Here is an 18,160-nt window from a genome sequence, read left to right as displayed (position 1 = left end):
CGGCTCCGGCGGCCCGGCCCCGCCCCCCCTCCGCGAGGCCCGAGCTCACCTCTCCCCTCGCGCCCCTCAACGGGCGGCGCGGCCGCCCCAAAACCCGCCCCTTTCCCGCGCCGCCTTCGCATTGGCCCTTTGCCTCGCTTCTCCCCGCCTCCGCGAGGCGCCGATTGGCGCGGGGGCGCGCGGGGCGTCAGGATTGGCCGGCGGGCGCTCTGGCGATGGGTGAAGCGGCGGGCCGGGCGGGGGCGGTGCAGTAGACGTGTGGTAGCGGGCAGGGTGCCGGGATCGCCGCGATGGCTCAGGTGGGACCGGGACCGGGGCCGGGGCCGGGGCGCTGGGGGGGGGTCGGTGAGGGGTCGGGGGGGGGAGGAGGGGGGAGGGGGGAATGGGGCCGGGCGGGACGCGGGCAGCTCCCCGCCGGCGGTTGCGGGGGGCTCACGGCGGCGCCGCCCTCCGCAGGCCGCGTTCGAGAAGGCGGCGGAGGAGGTGAAGCAGCTCAAGTCGCAGCCCACGGACGAGGAGATGCTGGACGTCTACAGCCACTTCAAGCAGGCCACGGTGGGCGACGTGAACACGCGTGAGTACGGCGGGGCAGCCCGGGGGAAGCGCCGTCACGGCTAACAGCTAACGGCTCTGCGAGGCCAAGCCGCTCCCCGATTGCATGTGTCGCTCTTCGCAATGCCGTGGTTTGCAGAAGTGGCTCGGTACCAACTTGGCGTGGGGTTACGAGCATTGCGGGCACGAGCTGACCTGACCGCTATAGATAAGAGTTGGTGCAACTTGTGGGTTTTGAATTAACTCGGTTGCAGTTACCTAAATCGTTACGAGAAGGGCTAAGAATCCTTTGTGCAGATGTTGTTTTTCAGATTTTTGGAGCCCTCTATCAGTAAGTAGCTGCCTAGGTCAAGGTTTGTTGCTGGAATGCAAACACTTCTTAGTTAAACAGGCTTAAATATCAAGGCAAACTATACAAATGTATAGCCCCAAAACTTGGGGCTGGGGGAGTAATTAGATATACTGCTAAAAATAGATTTGGAAGTTCAAAGCAGAAGGAAACAACACAGATGTATGCAAAACAGGAAAAACTCTTAGAGGAGCTGTCATTAATTATCATGTCTTGGAAGGCTTGTAGTAGAAATATCTCTGTAGGTGAGACGCTGTGCCAAATCTATTCTGCTGCTACTGCTGCTGTGCTTCTGTCACTGGCAGCTCAGACTATGAATAACGTTTAGAATGAAGCCTGTCTCTGTTGACCTTGTGGAGCACTTGAGTAACTAGATTTAGAAAGGACAAAGGCCATTCACTTGGAGTGGTGGCCTCCTGACCCAATTAGTGGTTAAGTTTATTGGGTGTAGGTTGAAGTCAAAGCTGGTAGTGACATGCACTGGAAGTGTAAGTACAGGCATATGCAGTCTCTTTCTAAGATGGGTGGCACTGGGGACAAAAGAACTGAGCTTGGTATTAAGACCTGACACTTTTGGCATGGTTGGAAAGCAGCATTATTAATGCTTGCCAATGTGAAATAGTTTTGCAGAGCTGTTAGTATTACCAACATTTGTATAAATCACTGTATTCCTGTGAGGCAATAGCTAAGAGGAGTCGGCTAGAAAAGCAATCTGTGTAATAGTAAGGGGTGGAGCTGCCATGTGAGCAGTGCAAGGATATTGGTCTATCTAATGTACAGGCTACTGTCCAATTCCATTTTAATTGGTAATCCGAAGGATTGTATTTAATGAGATAGCAAAGAAGTAAAAACACAGAGGTGAATTTACATGAAGAATGGTTACAGACACATCTAAATCTAACCCCTTTCTTCTCTTTTTGGCTGCAGTCATCCCTAGCCTATAATGAAGTAAGTTATAATTCAGTGCTTATACCACTAGGATGATAGAACACATGAAAATCTATGTTAAAAAATACTGTTAACTTGAAGATAATGAGTTCTAAGCTGTATGCTACTAGCTCTTGATTTCATGTCTCGGTATGTAATGGACCTTGGGCGGGGGGATTTCTGCTGTACTTTAGAGCTGATATTCTCCAATTGGGTAGTGCTCACGCAACAGAACTTTCTTCAGAAAGTACAGTGATAAACCAAATCAGACTGTGTGGTGCTCTTCTGTTCAAATGCTGCTGTCTTAAGGGAACTTGGCAGAGAATAACCTCTCTGTCGCCACCAATAGCATTACAGCATGCTCTCTTCAGCATCGGAAGTGCTCCCCTCTCTGCAGGTCAGTAAGCGTTGCCTGCAGTGGTGAGTCATTGTAGTCTGTGGTTAAGAGCAGAACAACTTTCAGGAAGGGACTAGGTATTATCTACAGCCAGGCCCTACAAACTAATTCTGCTGTCAATTCTCTCTCTCTCTCTCAGAACGCCCTGGTATGCTTGACTTCAAAGGCAAAGCAAAGTGGGATGCCTGGAGTGCACTAAAAGGTAAGTGTCTGCTTAAAAAATAGGGGGGCAGGGGGGAAATGTGTTGCCTTGTAGAATACCATTGCCTTGTAAGATAAGAATTAGAACTACACCAAAATGCAGTCTGAGCTGTTCAAATAGCTTTCCTGTAATAATTGTGAATGGAGTGAATACAAATAATAGACTGTTCTGTTGCTGTCTATGCAGATGTAACCTTGATTTGGAATATATTTTTCTTATGGCTGCTGATCATGTTTGTTTAAAACTTTAATACTAGATTCATAGCCAAGTAACGCTCTCAGCTTTGCTCTCCGTTTGCATGCCGCTAAGTGCTATAGCAAGGAATTGTAAATTGCATGAAAAAGGCATCTTAATGCCAAAGTACTTACAGACTGGAATGACCATACACTTGAGAAAGATACTTTTAAGAAAGGCTCAGGGAAGTGGGAAGTAATTGTACAGATGCAGAATGACAGGCTGAAAAATGTCTACTTAAGCAGGAAGTTACTGCGTTGCCTACCAGCTGTCTGGTAGCTGCTGTATTGTTCTACCAGCTAGCTTTCTGCTGTCTGGCCACAGCAGGGATCGTTTTGATGGAAGACAAGAACTGACCAACAATTCTGTAGCTGAGAGAAAGGCAAAACGGGGACACTGCAGAAAGTAATGCTGCAGAAAGTTGTTTCTTTATTAATAACTTGAGAATGCCTATGTAAATTGGCAACATCCAGCCTAGATATAAAAGTAGGGTCGCAATTGAAAAATGTTCAGAAATGAGTAGCCAGCACAACTGGGCATAAGGTGGCAGCAAAGTTGCATGTTTATGCAAGCAAACAGCAGCTTGCATATACCTATAGATGATCAGGCCATGTGTAAATCTGCATGGTTTATAAGTGAATGCATGCATCACCTGGGTTTGCTCAGCCTAAATAAACAGTCTTCACCATTATCTTGTGCTCTTGCATTTCTGGTGGCATTGATTTGGGGTCTTTGCTAGCCTAGAGCGCTCTTTGCAGGGAGTGAACCAGCAGAAAATATAGCCATGGTGAACTAAGCTTGTATGGAACAGATGATCCTGTGACACCATGTTGTTGCAAGGCTTGGTCATCTTAGGATCTGTGTGTCCCTGAAAGAGTAAAGAGTGTGTTCAGGGAAGCTTGTAGGAGAGGGGTGGGCTGCTGTACCTGTTCTGACTACCTCCTGTGTTATGTCTTTCAGGAATGTCCAAAGAAGATGCAATGAAAGCTTATGTAGCAAAAGTGGAAGAACTTAAGGGCAAATATGGCATCTAAGGACTGAATATAGCAACCACTTTCACATCTGAAACATGCCTTATCTCTAATACTGTGGAAAACTGATTACTGAGGATAACTTTAAATATCTAGTGTACTATAGTCTGTTTTCATAATGCATATAGTTCAGTAGAAATTGCATACCTGCCTAATGTACTGACATGTTACAGTTTCCTCCTGTGAACGAAATAATCTGGAACTCATTAAAGTGCATTTGGTAATTTAGCTGTCGTGATGGTCATCCCTCAGGAGTTGTTCCAAGTTCATCCCCACCTCAAACAAGGAGGCACATCCCTTAGCTGCTGCGTTGCAGCCTTTGGACACTTCTTTCCAAGGCTAAAGCAAGGGTTAGCGCTAACCTCTCCAGTCGTCCTGCCACTAGGGGGCCTCAGTAACCTGCGTTTCGTGCGACATAGACTCCTCTTTAAACCAACCCCGTGATGGCTGATCCTGCTTTGCCTCCTTGTCATGGAGATAAAGGGCAACCCACAAAAGCCAGAGCTCAAAGGTTATTGTGAACAGGCTAGGTCTAATGCCATGTATGTTAAGAACAAGATGTTGGATATTTGTTGCCTGGGACTTTCAGAGACTCATTAAACAATCACAGAATCGTATACCGTAGAACACATCTTGGAGATGTTATCCCTCAACAATAATGTTGAGGTTCTGGAGATAAGGCGGTTGGACAGCATCTGAACACAAAACCTTCCCTGTGAAAGAAAAGAGTGGCAAACTGAGCTGTTTGTGCCCCTGATGCTTGATTGCTGATTGCCTGTAATTGTAGAGTACTTGCAATTACCTGAGCTATCATATAGTGAGCCTACAGTGACGGGTGAACCAAGTATAAACTAGTTTAGCACTTACAAAGCTGTTCAAAAGGGAAGTTTACAACAGTGATCAGCAAAAGTTAAAACTGTTGGGTTTTGTAGAAAACTCGTCTCCATTACTCCTTTAGCTATTTCTTACTGCCAAATCTGCTGTATTAGAGTTGCTGATGCTGGAAGGAGAGTCTTTACTTTCAAAATATAAAACCCTGAAATACTCCACTGTAGGGCATATGAGAACAGTCACAACTGTATATGGGAATAAGGCATTCCAACTCCCACTATACGGTTAGGTATCTCAACAGATGAGGACTTCAGATCAAGTTGCCTTCAGGTAAGCAATTAATTTCTTTAAATACATGGGGGTGAGAGCTATCATTATTATCTGATTAGCTAAATGCATAGTTCTGTACTATGTTATACACACTGTAATGTGTATAGCTCTAACTCGTATTTTCTTATACCACCGGTAAGAGGTGGACATGACGTCTCATCCTTTCAAAAATTACAACTTTCTACCTCTGCTACATTTAATCAAAAAAGCTCTTGTAGCTGATTAACACATTTTTAATGGCAAGTTGAATAAAGAAGGGTTTATCCCTTGCCCTTGCAAGGGAAGGATGTTGCTTATTCCTGTTCTCCCTTGTTCTTTTATGAAAGTAACATAAGCATGTCTTTTTGCCTTCTTGCACCCTCTGTTAGTTGCTTGATATGAAGTGGTAAATACGTTCACCCTGCAAAATGGAGGTAGGAGCAGTTGTTAAGCGTAAAGCAAAATGGTTTTAGCTCTTTGTCAGCCCTAAATTCCACAGCTAGCTCCATCTTCACAGCTGTGTTTTGTGAAGCCAGTTATCCTTAGGCGATTTGACTGACTTGTAGCAGAATGTAACTTGCACTAGCAAACACTTCCACTTCAGCTCTTACTGGCTGGAAGCTTACCTACCGTGAGCATGCAGTGTTCTGCTGACATGCTTTCTGTCAAAACAGATATTTAGCTTTTTCAGAATGGCTGACTGCTAAAACAACAGAATCGGATTCTGTCTAAATACTGGGCTGGCAGTAGGAAGAACTATATCCTATTCCTAATTCTGCTTTAGGTTCCCTGTGAGACTACATAATTACAGTAGTGCTGTTCTCTTTTCTCATACCTGTCTGGCATTAGGGAACAGATCAGGTATATATGCTTATCCCTGGTGCTTATCCTGGAGACAACTTGGTCTTGGCCAGGCTTTTAAACATTACCCTGTATTTTCAAATAATGTTGCTTACCAGGCTCTGTAAGTGACAAACAGTTCTATCTTGAATATCTGTGTTTGGGTGCATTATTTTTACCATAGTAACATATTTCTGCTTGCAACTTCACCTTCTTTAGAAAAGCAGCATCACTGGTCTTACTACTGAATCTGCCCTTTGGCAATGAAGCTGCCCTTTGGCTATCAATTGCGCATCTCAGAAGTACATTGAAAAATTCAAGTTTTAATGGAAGAAAAAGCTATGCAGTAAAGGGACTTCACAGGAGGTGTTAAGGCAGAAACAAAGGTACTGATGTCTGTGCGCAGTGTGGATGATGAAAAGAAAAATTAGCTGTGCAGCTATTAACTGATGTGCTTGGAAATCATTACTGAATGAAGCACCTACTGGATGCTATTGGTAAACTGGCCTCTTGCATGCTCTTTCTCTCTTCGGAAGTGTGATGCTTGTGGATACTACTGGAGGGAGACCACTGAAAAGGCTGTGAACTGAGTCAGTGGACTGGTTGTTTAGCAGCAGGGTGAACGTCTCATAAAGGCATGGGTTGTTTGCTCTGAAAATGCTGCTGACTTACTGCATAACACACAGTGCTTGCTAGTGTGAAGCATGGGACTCCTGGGTTGCATAAATAACACTAACAGTAGTGATGTTGGAGCAAGGATAGTATAAGGACACTTGCAAACAGATTTGTAGCTAGAGGTAATAGCTTTTATTAAACTAATACAGTGGTAAAAATAGATAACCTTTAAGATATACAGCCTGTTTTGAGGTTTGAAACAGAAGCAGCAGGTCTCAAACTAAAATACAACTTAAGAGCAGTTGCTCTACCTGTAATAAGGTACTCTTGATGCAGAGGAACAGATGCTTTTGGTGGCTGGGGCAGCACTGCAAAAAAGCAGGGGATTGTTCTGACACCCATTCAGGGAGCTGTTATTTCCTCCGTATTAGGTCAAAGAAAGGAGAGCAACACTCTGCTGCTTGCCGTGTTTGTGAAGGGGAAAAGACATGCTCTGAGGCAAGGCTAACATGCAGGCGGTCAGAGGCCAGCTGGCGTATATGCACTCAGGTCTGGTTTGCTGAGTTTGCAGAGTGCAGAATGCAGTCTGGACTTTGGATATGCCAATAATGTTACCTTGCGTGTGATAAGACAGTGTTCTGTCTATCGCTCTCCTACCATTAGCTCTTGCACATAGAAGTTACTTGAACGGTGCCCAGTGCAATTAGAGATAAGCTATAAAAGGGATGGGGTTTTTTCCTTGTTTTTTTTTTTTCCCTTGTGGATTTTGTTTGCACTTACTGAAGACATGTGAACGTGCAGCGCTCCTAGTGCAGATTTAACAAATACCACTGTATCAGTGTGCTGCTTACGGCCAATAATAGATTAGCAACCTTGAAGTTAAGTTTTCTGTTTGACTAAAAGGCAATCTCAGGGTGACTGTTTTTCTGTCAAGATTCTTCAGTCCTAATCTGGAGTGATTATGTTTCACAATACAAGTATTATTTTAACCTTTGAACTTATTTGACTCTGATTTGACTGCTTAAAATAAATGACAATTGCATTTGTTGTTTATAGTGTAGGCACTTGTCCACTAAGTGTTCAGAGCCAACAATATTGAGCAACATCAGTCTGGGGAGACTGGGCATCTCAGCTATCTCGTTCATATTGGTGGGGTCAGTTATGGATGGAGGAGGGAGAAAAATGGAAAAGAAAATACATTTCAGCTTAGATTCCTAAATACCACAACTTTAACCCCAAAAGGGTTATGCAGTCTTTCAACTTGTCAAAACTACTCAGAGATAAGACAAGTTAATATTACATACTCATAACACTTAGGGTAAGAGTCGTAGTAATAAAACTAGAAAGTGCAAGTTTTATAAAATACAAATACAACAGAAGAAGATGGAATCTGTTTTCCCCCATACACATACCCCTAAGGAACGTTAATCATCTTCAGACTGAGATAACTGGTCTTTCAATTAGCCAAACCTTCAACTGCTAAGCTGAAGTACAAGTAACACCAGTCCCTTCTACGCATGAGCCACTGTCTCCAACTTTAGAAAATGATGTGCATGTCTTCCCTCTAGAGCCAGCATCTAAGCCAGGTTAAACCCAGCTTGAGTGAGTTATTCTAGAATAGAGCTTTCAGGTGACCAAGCTCCAGCAGTCTATTTTAACTTTCCCACTTACACCTATGGCTTCTGGACTTTTGGCTGTTCCTACCACATGTCCATTTGTCTTCAAGGTCTGATGCTATAACACTTGTTACTGCTGGTTCATCTTTTAACAACCATCTTGCCATTCAGTGTAGTTCTAGAGCAATCCTACGTTACCTTAAGAGTACCTGAAGAGGTACAGAGCCTTTTTCAAAATCATTTAATGTGTCTTGCCTCTAATGTCATTTGAATCTTTCCTATACTTAGGGGGAAGAAAATGCCTAGACTATTGGAGAAGCCATGCATAAATGCAGTATATTTAATAAGCATGGGCCTGGGGATATGATAAAGTATATATAAAGATCCCAAGGCCCCTTGCAATCCTGGAACATCTGGTCAAAATTCCTGGAGCTTGACAAGTTTATGAAAGAGGTGATATGAAAAACAGCCTGGAAATGGAATCAGTAGCTCAACAGATCCCTTCCAATCCTTGTGCTAGAAAGGATTATTTTAGCTATAAGTATTGCTACTGCACTGAAGTGCCTTAATAAAAAGAGCTCAAGGCCCTGACGAAGTGGGAGATCATGTGATCTCTCTGCAAAGCCCTTTTTAGTCATACTTTGTTCTCTATTTGCAAGACTGGATTGCCTCAAGCGCGTGATTCCACGCCCTGAGAAGAATAAAAATGATATTACTTAGCTAAGATGGCCAAGGAGACACCTTGTTTGTCTCCACCAGACAGTGTGGAACAGGGAAGGAGACCTGCAGAGGGAATCAGTTACATTAATGGAGTCTGAAGTTTTTACCTCTACGGATAAAGGCTACTTGCATCCTGAACTAATGAGAGATCTGTGACGTGATGAAAACACAAACAGAAGTCTGGGATTCTTTTCTCTCTCTCTTCATCAGATCCGTACCTAGAATGACTTGAGGTTTTCAAAAACACAGCTATGATTGCTGACCGACAAAACTTAAGTAATGCTATCATAATCAAAATTAAGATGAGAAGTATATGTAGAAATGCTGAGACTACAGAGAGACCTGTGCAAGACACTCATTTTAGTGTTCCCCACAAGGCTGAGATGGTAGTATGACATCTTCTCCTAACGCTTCCTGAAGGAGTTTCAAATCTTGAAAGTATGCTCACTAGTTTAACATACTTAGTATTTTTAACTCTGGTATTTAATTGCATTGATCTGAGTTGCTACTGAGATAAAAAAACGCATACAAGACGGCTGAGAAACCAAATAATCTGATTTTTTTCCCCCAGCTTGCGTTGTACTGAAATATGGACCCACTTTTTTTTTTTATTAGTGATAAAAGGGCTGGAGTTCTGTTTTGTCTTGAATGTATTTCAAAGCATCAATTTCTGCTGTGATGGATACATGCAAATACTTTGCAGATATGACCTGAGCCAGCCCAGCTATTTCAGGGACCTCTGGCAAAGGGTTGAATCCAAAACAGAACAAGCAAGCACCCAGCGCGAGGTCTCTGAAGATACGCAGTATGATGTGGAGGTAGGTTGCACATTAGTAGCTAGGTCCAGAAGCTGGTCAGTGGTGAAAACTTTTTTTTTTCCCCCCCAAGAATATAAAATCTATTCCTTTAACCCCATCCTTCTGTTTAAAGTCTCTCAGTTCCTCTTCTTTTTGTCTTTCCTTTGGATAATTTGGGTGGTTGGGAAAGGGAGGGGCAGGGAGAAAGGTGGAATGGACCAGCATATTATCAATATGTTTCCAAAGCAGTTATGGGAACCTTAACAGTTGCTGTTTGATTTGGATGAGCAATAGGATCATGAACTTTTGCAGTCTGTATTGTGTGAACTTTTGCAGGTGTCCAGCAGTAAGTGGGAGAGCCTGGAGCTGCAATGACAAGTGACAGCTCCCGGCCAGGCAGCTATGGCCGGGGGCTCCCTGTGGCATAGGAAAGGTGTCTGGACAGGAGGCAAAGTGAAACCATCTGGCCAGGAGCCTTCTCCACTCACATGCTCAACCGCCTCTCTTCTCGTGTTAGCACAAGGCTGTCGTGCTGGCTGCCTAACTTGCAGTGATGTGAGGAAGATTGTGAGCTAAAGCACTTGTGACAAGGGGCTGGTCCGAGCTGTACCGCCCTTGGTACAAACCAAAACCACCTTCTGTCACATATTTTGCCTGGGGCACTGCTCACGGAGGATGACCGTGCCCACGCTCCCAGAAGCTGCCTGGCTTGAGCAGTTTGCCAGCAACTTGCTGACTTTTTACCCCATTCCAGAAGCTCTGTTTTAGTCCAGCTAGGGTGCACCCAGCCAGAGCTGAACGCCGCTTCCTGAGCTTGTATTTTCAATTTATTGCAAATTGCACTGCAAAGGAACAGTGGCACCAGACTACCAGTCTCTTACTCTTTCCTAACAAAATTTTCTATATTCCCACCTTTTTCAGCAGATATGAAGAAAACCATTTTGCCCTTCATGCAGGCCTTGGGCATCTCCTGAAGCATCAGCCACAACATACTGAAGGTCTTTTGTCTCCGAGATCAGGACAACTTCTGTCTGGAAAGACATTTTGAAATAGGAATCTGATAACATGAAGACTTAAATTCCTAACTTCACCAGTTGCTCTTTCAAGAGTTACAAATGCACAATCAGAAAGATTTTTTTTCAACAGACAAATAAATGCATTTATAGACATAACCAACTTCAAGATTGGAAAACCCCATACTGCAGGGTATATCCTGGGAAAAGTAGGAACAGATCCTTTCTGTTGCATGAGCCAGCAAGTATCATGCCGCATCCAGTCGCTTGTGTACTTCCAGTGCATGGTAGTTTGGGTTGCTTTATAATCTTGAGGACAGAATTTGTGATTTATCATTGTTCAGTATTTGCAACCACTGCTTCACCTCAAAGTGAAAGACTTCACCAGTTACCTCTTTCCTAAGCCACCCAGTGACTCTCGGACCGTGAGCTGGCGGTCTTGAACGCTCGCTGTGCTGCTGCAATCCCTGGAGCTAGAAAAGATTCCTCAACATTCAACTTCCTTATTTTAAATCAACCAGATTAAACTATTCACGTGTTTTATAGCAATCTGCAATAATCGCCATTATTTATGAACACATTTCCCTGAAAAATTTCTCTCCTGGGAGAGGATGTGAAATAACCATTTCAACAGAGAAAGGACTTTATAAACAGAATAATGAAAGTGGCAGTAGACCAAATATTCCAGATTGACACAGCTGAACCAGTAATACACTTGGAGTGCATTAAAGGTCACTTATGTTGTTATGATGTAGGTTAAAAAAAAAAAATCAGAAGAGAAATTAATTTTCTATTGTTCCTTTAAAAGTATTGATCTTTCTATTGTAAAACACTATTTTCATACAGTTTTCCCCAAATAGTAATCTTGAGGCATTTTTTCACAATTTATCTTTTATTCTAACAATTTTTTATTTTTATTTTTTGAAAAGGCAGAGAAAATCTTTGGGGTTTTTTTAGTTAGGAGACAATGAAAATAAATACACCTTTCCATTTGAACAAGGTGCAAGGTTCTACATCTTAAAAAGATGTACAAAATGTTTAGAAATCCAGCCATATTTAATAGCCAAATAGCCAGAAATAGCAGCAGAAGCAATTCTGCTATATCCTGATATTAATTACATGTCAAGTTTCATTCTGGTATACATTTTACATTTGGAAAAGCTAAATTAAATACAAAATATTAAAGCAATTGTATGCTTGCAGCCTAGGTAACAAAAAGAGATACAAAAGTAGCATTGCTAAACCAGTCCCTTTCCTCAAGGAACCAGCTTGGCCGCAACAGCTATGAAGGGATCCCAGTCTGGATCAGCGCAGTTTGGGTTTCCAAAACAGCCACTCAAGTTCCTCGTTCTGCAGAGATTTCTGCACGCGTTTGCTCATGTGAGCCTACCACCGCCTTCCACGGCAAAGCAGTCTTGGTTCAGCAGGATGCACCTCGTTTAAGAAGAAATCACCATATTGCTCAAGTCGTTAGGGTGACTCACATGTTTTCAAGTCAGACCTATGCTTAATAATTTTGCTAACGGGGGGCCAAATTGCCTAACGCTTTGCAGGGTTGAGCCTATGTTACAAAAGGCACAAGTCATGTGAGTGTTTTTGCCAGATAAGACCGGTTTATTTTGTCTGGCCTGAGCCGGCATTTGCTTAGCACAGTTATGTGCAAGCAGAGTTTGTTCACTTGATCCAGCAAGTGAGACAACACAAGCTGCTTGCAATTTGGAGCCAAAAATAAATAAATATTCTTAAATCTAGCACTTGGAAGTGGAAAGGCCTAATAGTAAATGTATGCCCTCAGTCTGAACACTGCAATTCGGAAATAATGTTTAACTCGCCGAATAAATAGCCAGGATGTATGCAGTGTATTCCGTCCTCCGATGAGACCAAATTAAAAGGGCCATAGGAAGCATCGAGTTTGCCAGGTCAGATAGCGTGCTCAGAAGACAAAAAATGTTGCAGGCCACAAAGCCAGAGAACAACTTTTAACAGACACTGCAAAAATTTGCCACGTGTTGCAAGTGGAAAATACCCAATCCAAAGTTAGGTGGAAACATCATCCCGTCGTGTGTACGCCTCTGAGGAGAAGCAATTAAAAGATATTGCAAAAGGGGACAAGGAAAAAGGTCAGAAGTTATCATGAAAATGTGAAATACCTAAATGTGTTCTTCAGAACTCCCCCTGAGAAGAAAAATACTAAAAAATGTTACAGAAAAATCTCCAGCCACATCCTAGCAGATATATATGTATTTTTAAGGGAAACAAACAGAAAGCCCTTATAAAATGGTTTAGAGCTTAAAATAACAAGACAGATAGTCTGTAAAGAAGACTGATTTGCTCAGAAATGGAAATCAGAGCAAGGGTAAAGTTACGACAACCTCCAGCACACGGCGGCGGCGGCGGCGGAGAGCCTTCCAGTTCTGCACAGGTAGGAAAATAAGAAGAACGGGTCAAGTTCTGACGGCACCTCGAGGGAAGGAAGGCCCCCGCCGCCGGCGCTGCGGCTGGGAACCGCCGCCCGGGTCCCGGGATCCCTGTGCCGGAGTCCCCGAATCACGGCAGCTTTCTCGGCTGGAGCTGAAACCAGAATTTGGCAGTAAAACAAGGGTTTCTGATGACACAGCAGAACACAACTTCCTTGGGCTTTTTTTTCTCTTCTTGTTGTTTCGGGGCGGGGGGGGGGGGGGGGAGCTAAAGCAATCAGTAAATCGCTAGGGGACGGCAAAACAGGAGCAGACCGAGGGTATAAAACTTTACGAGCGGAGGCATTTTTGCTGACGGCACAGGTAGAGATAGGCAAGGTGGAGATAAGAGGGTGCGCGGGGCTGGGGGGGGCCCTGCCCCCCGCTCCGCTCCGCTCTGCTGCCCCCGGCCGCGGGGGGGCCCCGCAGCGGCGGCGGCACCTGGGCCGGGCTCGGCTCCGCTCGGCTCCGCTCGGCTCGGCTCCGCCGCGGGGGGGCCCAGCGGCGCCCCGGGCCCGGGCGTGGCGGCCGGGCGGGGGCTGCCGCCGCCCGCCGGGGCCATAAAGGGCCGCGGCCGGAGCCCGCCCAGCCTCTGCGCGGCTCGCGGCGCCGGCGGCAGCATGACCGCCCTCGGGGCGCAGGTACGGCCGGGAGCGGGAGCGGGGCGCGCGGCGCTGCGCGGCCGCGGAGGGTGCGCACGGCCGGGCGTGCACGGTGCTGCACGCCGGGGAGGGAGCGCACAGCCGGGACGGCTCGGACACCGGAGGGGGCTGCGCGGCCGGGGAGGGAGTGTACAGCCGCGGGGGGGATTTGGATGGCCGGAGAGAGGGTGCACGGCCGGGGAGGGGGTATGCAGCGGGGGGTGCACGGTGCTGCACGCCGATGGGGGGGGTGCACAGCCGGGACGGCTTGGACACCGGAGGGGGCTGCACGGCCGGGGAGGGGGTATGCAGCCGGGGGGGGGGGTTGGACGGCCGGGGAGAGGGTGCACGGCGCTGCACGCTATGGGGGTGCACGGCCGGGGAGGGGGTGCACGGCCGAAAGGGTGGCTTGGACGGCCGGGCGGTGCACGGCGCTGCACGCCGGGGAGGGGGCGCAGCGTGGCGGCGGGGAGGGGGGGTGTTGAACGGCCGGCGGGTGCACGGCGCTGCACGTCTCGGCGCCCGTGGCGGCGCGGAGCAGAAAGGCTGCGGCGGGGCCGCGGGAGCCGGCGGGGAAGCGCGGGGCGCTGCGCGGGCAGAGCCGGGGCCGCGGGGCCCGGTTTGGGGGGCTGCGGCGGGGTTTAGCTCCCCTGCCCGCAGCCGGCCGGGGGGCAGAGCGCTGCTGCCCGCGCGGCCAGATCTCCTCCAGCACTGACATCATTCCTACAAGTCCATTAACTTCGCCCGTCTAATTTCATTTCAGCCTGATTAATGGCTGAAAGGAGCCCTGTTAACTCAATTTGTTTTCTTCGCCGCTCTCCCCTAAGGCGCAGAGGCTGCTGGCGCACAGGCGGCCGCGGAAGGCTTTCTTCGAGGCGTTCATCAGGAGCCTCATCATCCTGTGTGTGGCCATAGCCGTGGTCTTGTCGTCCATCTCCGTCTGCGATGGCCGCTGGCTTTTCGCGAGGGGGGAGCTCTTCGGGCTCTGGCACTTCTGCACCGTTAGCAACAGCAGCGTCCTGAAATGCGTCACCGATCTGAGCCTGGCTGACGTGGAAGGGATGAACGTGGGGATGATCCTCATCAGGAGCATGGTGGCTTTTGCTGTCGTGGTAGCCATATTCGGCCTGGAGCTCCTGATGGTCTCCCAGGTCTGCGAAGATGCCAACTCAAGGCGAAAGTGGTCGCTAGGTTCGGTTCTCATCCTCGTCTCCTTCTTGCTGTCATCTGCGGGAGTCCTGAGCTTCTCAATCCTCCTGAGGGATCACATCACCTTCACAGGCTTCTCGCTGACGTACTGGTGCGAGTTCATTGCTGCCTTCCTCTTCTTCCTCAACGGGATCAGTGGACTCCACATCAACAGCCTCACGTACCCGGGGAGCAGGCTAGGGAAAATCTAGGTGCCGAGGGCGCTCTCTGCCTTTGCGTCATCAGCTGTGCCAATTAGACTGGAAGAAGAGGGAGTCTAATGAAGTTTGAAAAGGACACCGCATCTCACATTGTGTGCGGAAAGCGTCCCTCAGCTGGACGGTTTGATTTCAGAGGACAGACCCACCGATCAGCGTGGAGGACGGCACAGCATGAGCAAAGCGGGAACTTGGACTGGCTGTTATTGAAATGCAGCTTTCTGAAGCAATGGATTAAGGGGGTTTGCCGTTAAATGTGTAGAAGAATGGCAAACTGCAGCCTGCACAAGCATGCTTGTTTGTGAGGCTTATGTGCAGCCTGTACTATTATGGGTTTGGCACTGTTGGGCTTTCCCCCGTCCTCCAGAGCTCGTGAAGCATGTGTGACACAACTTCAGTGTCTCATGTACTCATTTGGTATCAGGGACAGATTATCTGTGCTTCCCTCTGCGCTCCTCGGCTGTTGTAGGGCACTGCTCTTCCTGGGTTTTTTTGCCCCCTTTTTGGGAAAGGGGGATGAGCTCTGTGTGGGCTTTGGGTTGGAGTTGTGGCTGGGCAGATGCACCATCACCTTGGCCTCTCAGCATGCTGCACCTTCTGCCATGCGTTTGGGTCCCCAAGTTTCCAACCAGGGCAATGGTAGATAGGCTCCTCCTGCAGCTGCGACCAGCCCGTCACAGACTTCTCCCGCAGCATCACCGCTGGGACGAGCGAACTGTCAGTCTTCCTGATCGAACTGTCATCTTCCTGATCGCACCAAGCCCTTTCCTTCACGGGATTAATGACGGGAAGGGGAGGGAGAAGCCCAACGTTTCCCAAGGGGGAACTGATGGGGGCAGCTCCAGGAATCAGGATCTGCCCTGTGCTGAGGTCTCTACAGTTGTTGCAGTTTTAAAATCCCTCGTTTGTGTCTGATGTAAAACGAGAGGTGACTGCAGAGGTTGGCTGCTCTGAACCCGTCCTCCCTGTTCAGCGTACAGCACCCCACGGACAGCAGATTAAAAATGTCTTCAGGGTATCCCAGAGCCTCTCTGATTTAATGCCTGTTTTGTATCTGCTGGTGAGACTTTTTGTGTTTAGTTTTAAGACAAATGTTTATATGTGCCTCATCTCTGTAGTTCTTGATAGTCGTTAGCAAGGTATTCGTTTCCTGTGCAGTGATTTTGATGCAATCTTTTTTTTTTTTTTTTACCTGACACAAAGGCATCATAGCAGAAAGGCCAGGAAGGCTGTGCAGGTGAGCCACAAATGAAGAGCTCTGCTTGAGGAGCCATGTGAAAGCCAAGAATCACAAGTCCTGCCTGAGCCTAAGCGTGCACTTGCTGAATGCTCTCCTGTGGACTTGCTCCCTACATGAGGACAGTCTCCTTTCCATAACTTTTTTACAATATTGTTTCTAAGCATCTTCTGAGATCCAGTTTCAGTCCAGGTCTAGACATGAGGCTTGCTCAGGTCAGTGCTGCTTGGGCTTTTGTGCATGAGTTGGCGTCTCTTCCAGATAAGATGGTGCACTGAGCTATGTTACCCAGCACAGCTCCCAAATCCCTTGGGGTGTCTGGGGCTCTGTCAGAGCTTCCTGACCTTCTCCCAAGGATGACAAATTCTGGGATTGTGCCCTTAACCTGCCTCTGGAAAACTGCACTGTGATCATATCTCTTTTTAAAGGTGCTCTTGATTTGCTGAATTGCACTGTTCAAAGCATGCCAGTGGGCTGACCTTGCAGACGCCGGTATGGATAGTGCTGTTGGTTTTAGTGGAGCCACTTACCCCAACAAGAGTCTGCAAGGCCCAGTCCCAAATTGTTGCACTTTGATGTCACCAGTTGGCAGAGTGCCTTAAATGACCAATGAACCTGCTCTGGTGCCTAGGGATGCCCACGCTGCACCCCAACATGAGACAAGGGCCTGCGTGTCCTTGGCTTGTCTAGAAACCTGGAATGTAACTTCACCGAGTGCCTTCTTGGTGGCATCCAAAATGCTGTGTGGACTCCCTTTAGTCCCCATGGGGTATGGTGCCCTTCACCTGCAGACCCTGGCCTTGGGGGAGGGCAGGGGGAAACCAGACCGTGTCCCTGTCTGGTGCCTCCTGCCCCACTTGGGGTGGGGGAGACCGTCGACAATTGGCCATTGAGTTCACCTAAGACTCGGCAGGGTTGTTAATGACTTGAGGATGCCTTCGACTAGCTGAAGAAGATGCCTTTTGTTGGGGTAGGGAATGAATCCTCTCATGAAAATACAGTTAATTTTAATTTTTATTTTTTAACTAGCTTTGTATAATACTGCTTAACTCACTAATTCTGAGTGAAGAGGCATTTTGGTGGCTAAATACTACAGAACAGGATTGATTGTCTTGGAGACATCCTTACCTACAACAACTGATGTGGCAGCAACTGGTAACTGTTCACTTTCTGAAGCCTGCTGGAGTGTCAAGCAAGATTCCTGAAGTTCGTTAAATAAATTTCTTTGAAAGTAAGAGAACTGCAATTCTCTCTTCCTACGTTTAGATATTGGGCTGCAGATTTAAGGGGAAGAGTGGGGTTTATGTGATGCCTCCCAGGCACCAGTTCTGCACGTTCACTCTGCGAGACAGATGAAGGAAGGGCTGCTCGGTGCCCTGCCGAGTGCTGGCCAGGGCGGCAAGGCTCTGCGGAGCCCCCGGGGATGCTCCCCTTTTCCCTGCAACACATTCGTGCTGCCCCAGCAGCCAGCCAGCTCGCTTGCTGCGTTACCGAACGAGAGGGGCAGTCAGCCGCGCTTATGCGAATTGGAGAACCTTTTAGGCTCTCAGTGATTTCCTGCTGTTACATGTTCTGTTTACCAGCTAAATAGCTTTTTTCCTGTGTCTTCCACTTCCGTTTTCCCACACTGTACCCAGCGTCTGAAGCATCTTTGCTCTTTCCCCAGCTTTCTTGTGCTCATTTGCTCTGCAGAAAGTAGTATTCGAGTGCAAATATATATATATATTTTTTTTAAGCTTACTATACTAGCAGTTTTACTTAAGTGTCAGGCATACAGATTTCCAGCTTCACCCCTGAATTAGTTTATGTAACCTCAAGCAAGTTAATTAGCACCTGGTATTCTCTCTCACTCCCGTGGGAGAGACCATTGGCCTGTCCCAGATGGTTTAATGTCTCTTAAGAGCTGGGTAATGAACACCACCTCCTGTTAAAGAGTTGTTCGGACTTGTTCAGGTGCTGGCTTTAATTGGAAACTTGTGCACAAACC

The 18,160-nt window shown here is 47.1% G+C and overlaps 2 protein-coding genes across 2 annotated transcripts; both read left to right on the top strand.

Moving 5' to 3' along the window:
- Positions 1-200: 200 nt before the first annotated feature.
- Positions 201-3,920, top strand: DBI (diazepam binding inhibitor, acyl-CoA binding protein). The gene is made up of 4 exons (XM_067298586.1): positions 201-299; positions 457-574; positions 2,365-2,427; positions 3,622-3,920. The coding sequence occupies exons 1-4, from the start codon at positions 291-293 to the stop codon at positions 3,693-3,695; spliced, it is 264 nt and encodes an 87-aa protein (XP_067154687.1). The 5' UTR covers positions 201-290; the 3' UTR covers positions 3,696-3,920.
- A 9,550-nt stretch (positions 3,921-13,470) lies between these two features.
- TMEM37 (transmembrane protein 37) lies at positions 13,471-17,413 on the top strand. Its single transcript, XM_067298585.1, has 2 exons — positions 13,471-13,530; positions 14,358-17,413. The coding sequence occupies exons 1-2, from the start codon at positions 13,510-13,512 to the stop codon at positions 14,928-14,930; spliced, it is 594 nt and encodes a 197-aa protein (XP_067154686.1). The 5' UTR covers positions 13,471-13,509; the 3' UTR covers positions 14,931-17,413.
- The last annotated feature ends 747 nt before the right edge of the window (positions 17,414-18,160 follow it).

Source organism: Apteryx mantelli, chromosome 6 (genome assembly GCF_036417845.1).
Source record: "Apteryx mantelli isolate bAptMan1 chromosome 6, bAptMan1.hap1, whole genome shotgun sequence".
NCBI lineage: Eukaryota > Metazoa > Chordata > Aves > Apterygiformes > Apterygidae > Apteryx > Apteryx mantelli.
The sequence above is the reverse complement of the archived record's forward strand: the minus strand, read 5'-3'. Positions and strand labels throughout refer to the sequence as shown.

What these genes read in the sequence shown, in the direction of transcription:
- TMEM37 (XM_067298585.1), top strand. Translation starts at nt 13,510, where the DNA reads ATGACCGCCCTCGGGGCGCAG. An exon ending in TGACCGCCCTCGGGGCGCAG is followed by an intron (nt 13,531 to 14,357) that starts GTACGGCCGGGA and finishes CTCTCCCCTAAG; the next exon opens with GCGCAGAGGCTGCTGGCGCA.
- DBI (XM_067298586.1), top strand. An exon ending in GGTGGGCGACGTGAACACGC is followed by an intron (nt 575 to 2,364) that starts GTGAGTACGGCG and finishes TCTCTCTCTCAG; the next exon opens with AACGCCCTGGTATGCTTGAC. An exon ending in TGCCTGGAGTGCACTAAAAG is followed by an intron (nt 2,428 to 3,621) that starts GTAAGTGTCTGC and finishes TATGTCTTTCAG; the next exon opens with GAATGTCCAAAGAAGATGCA.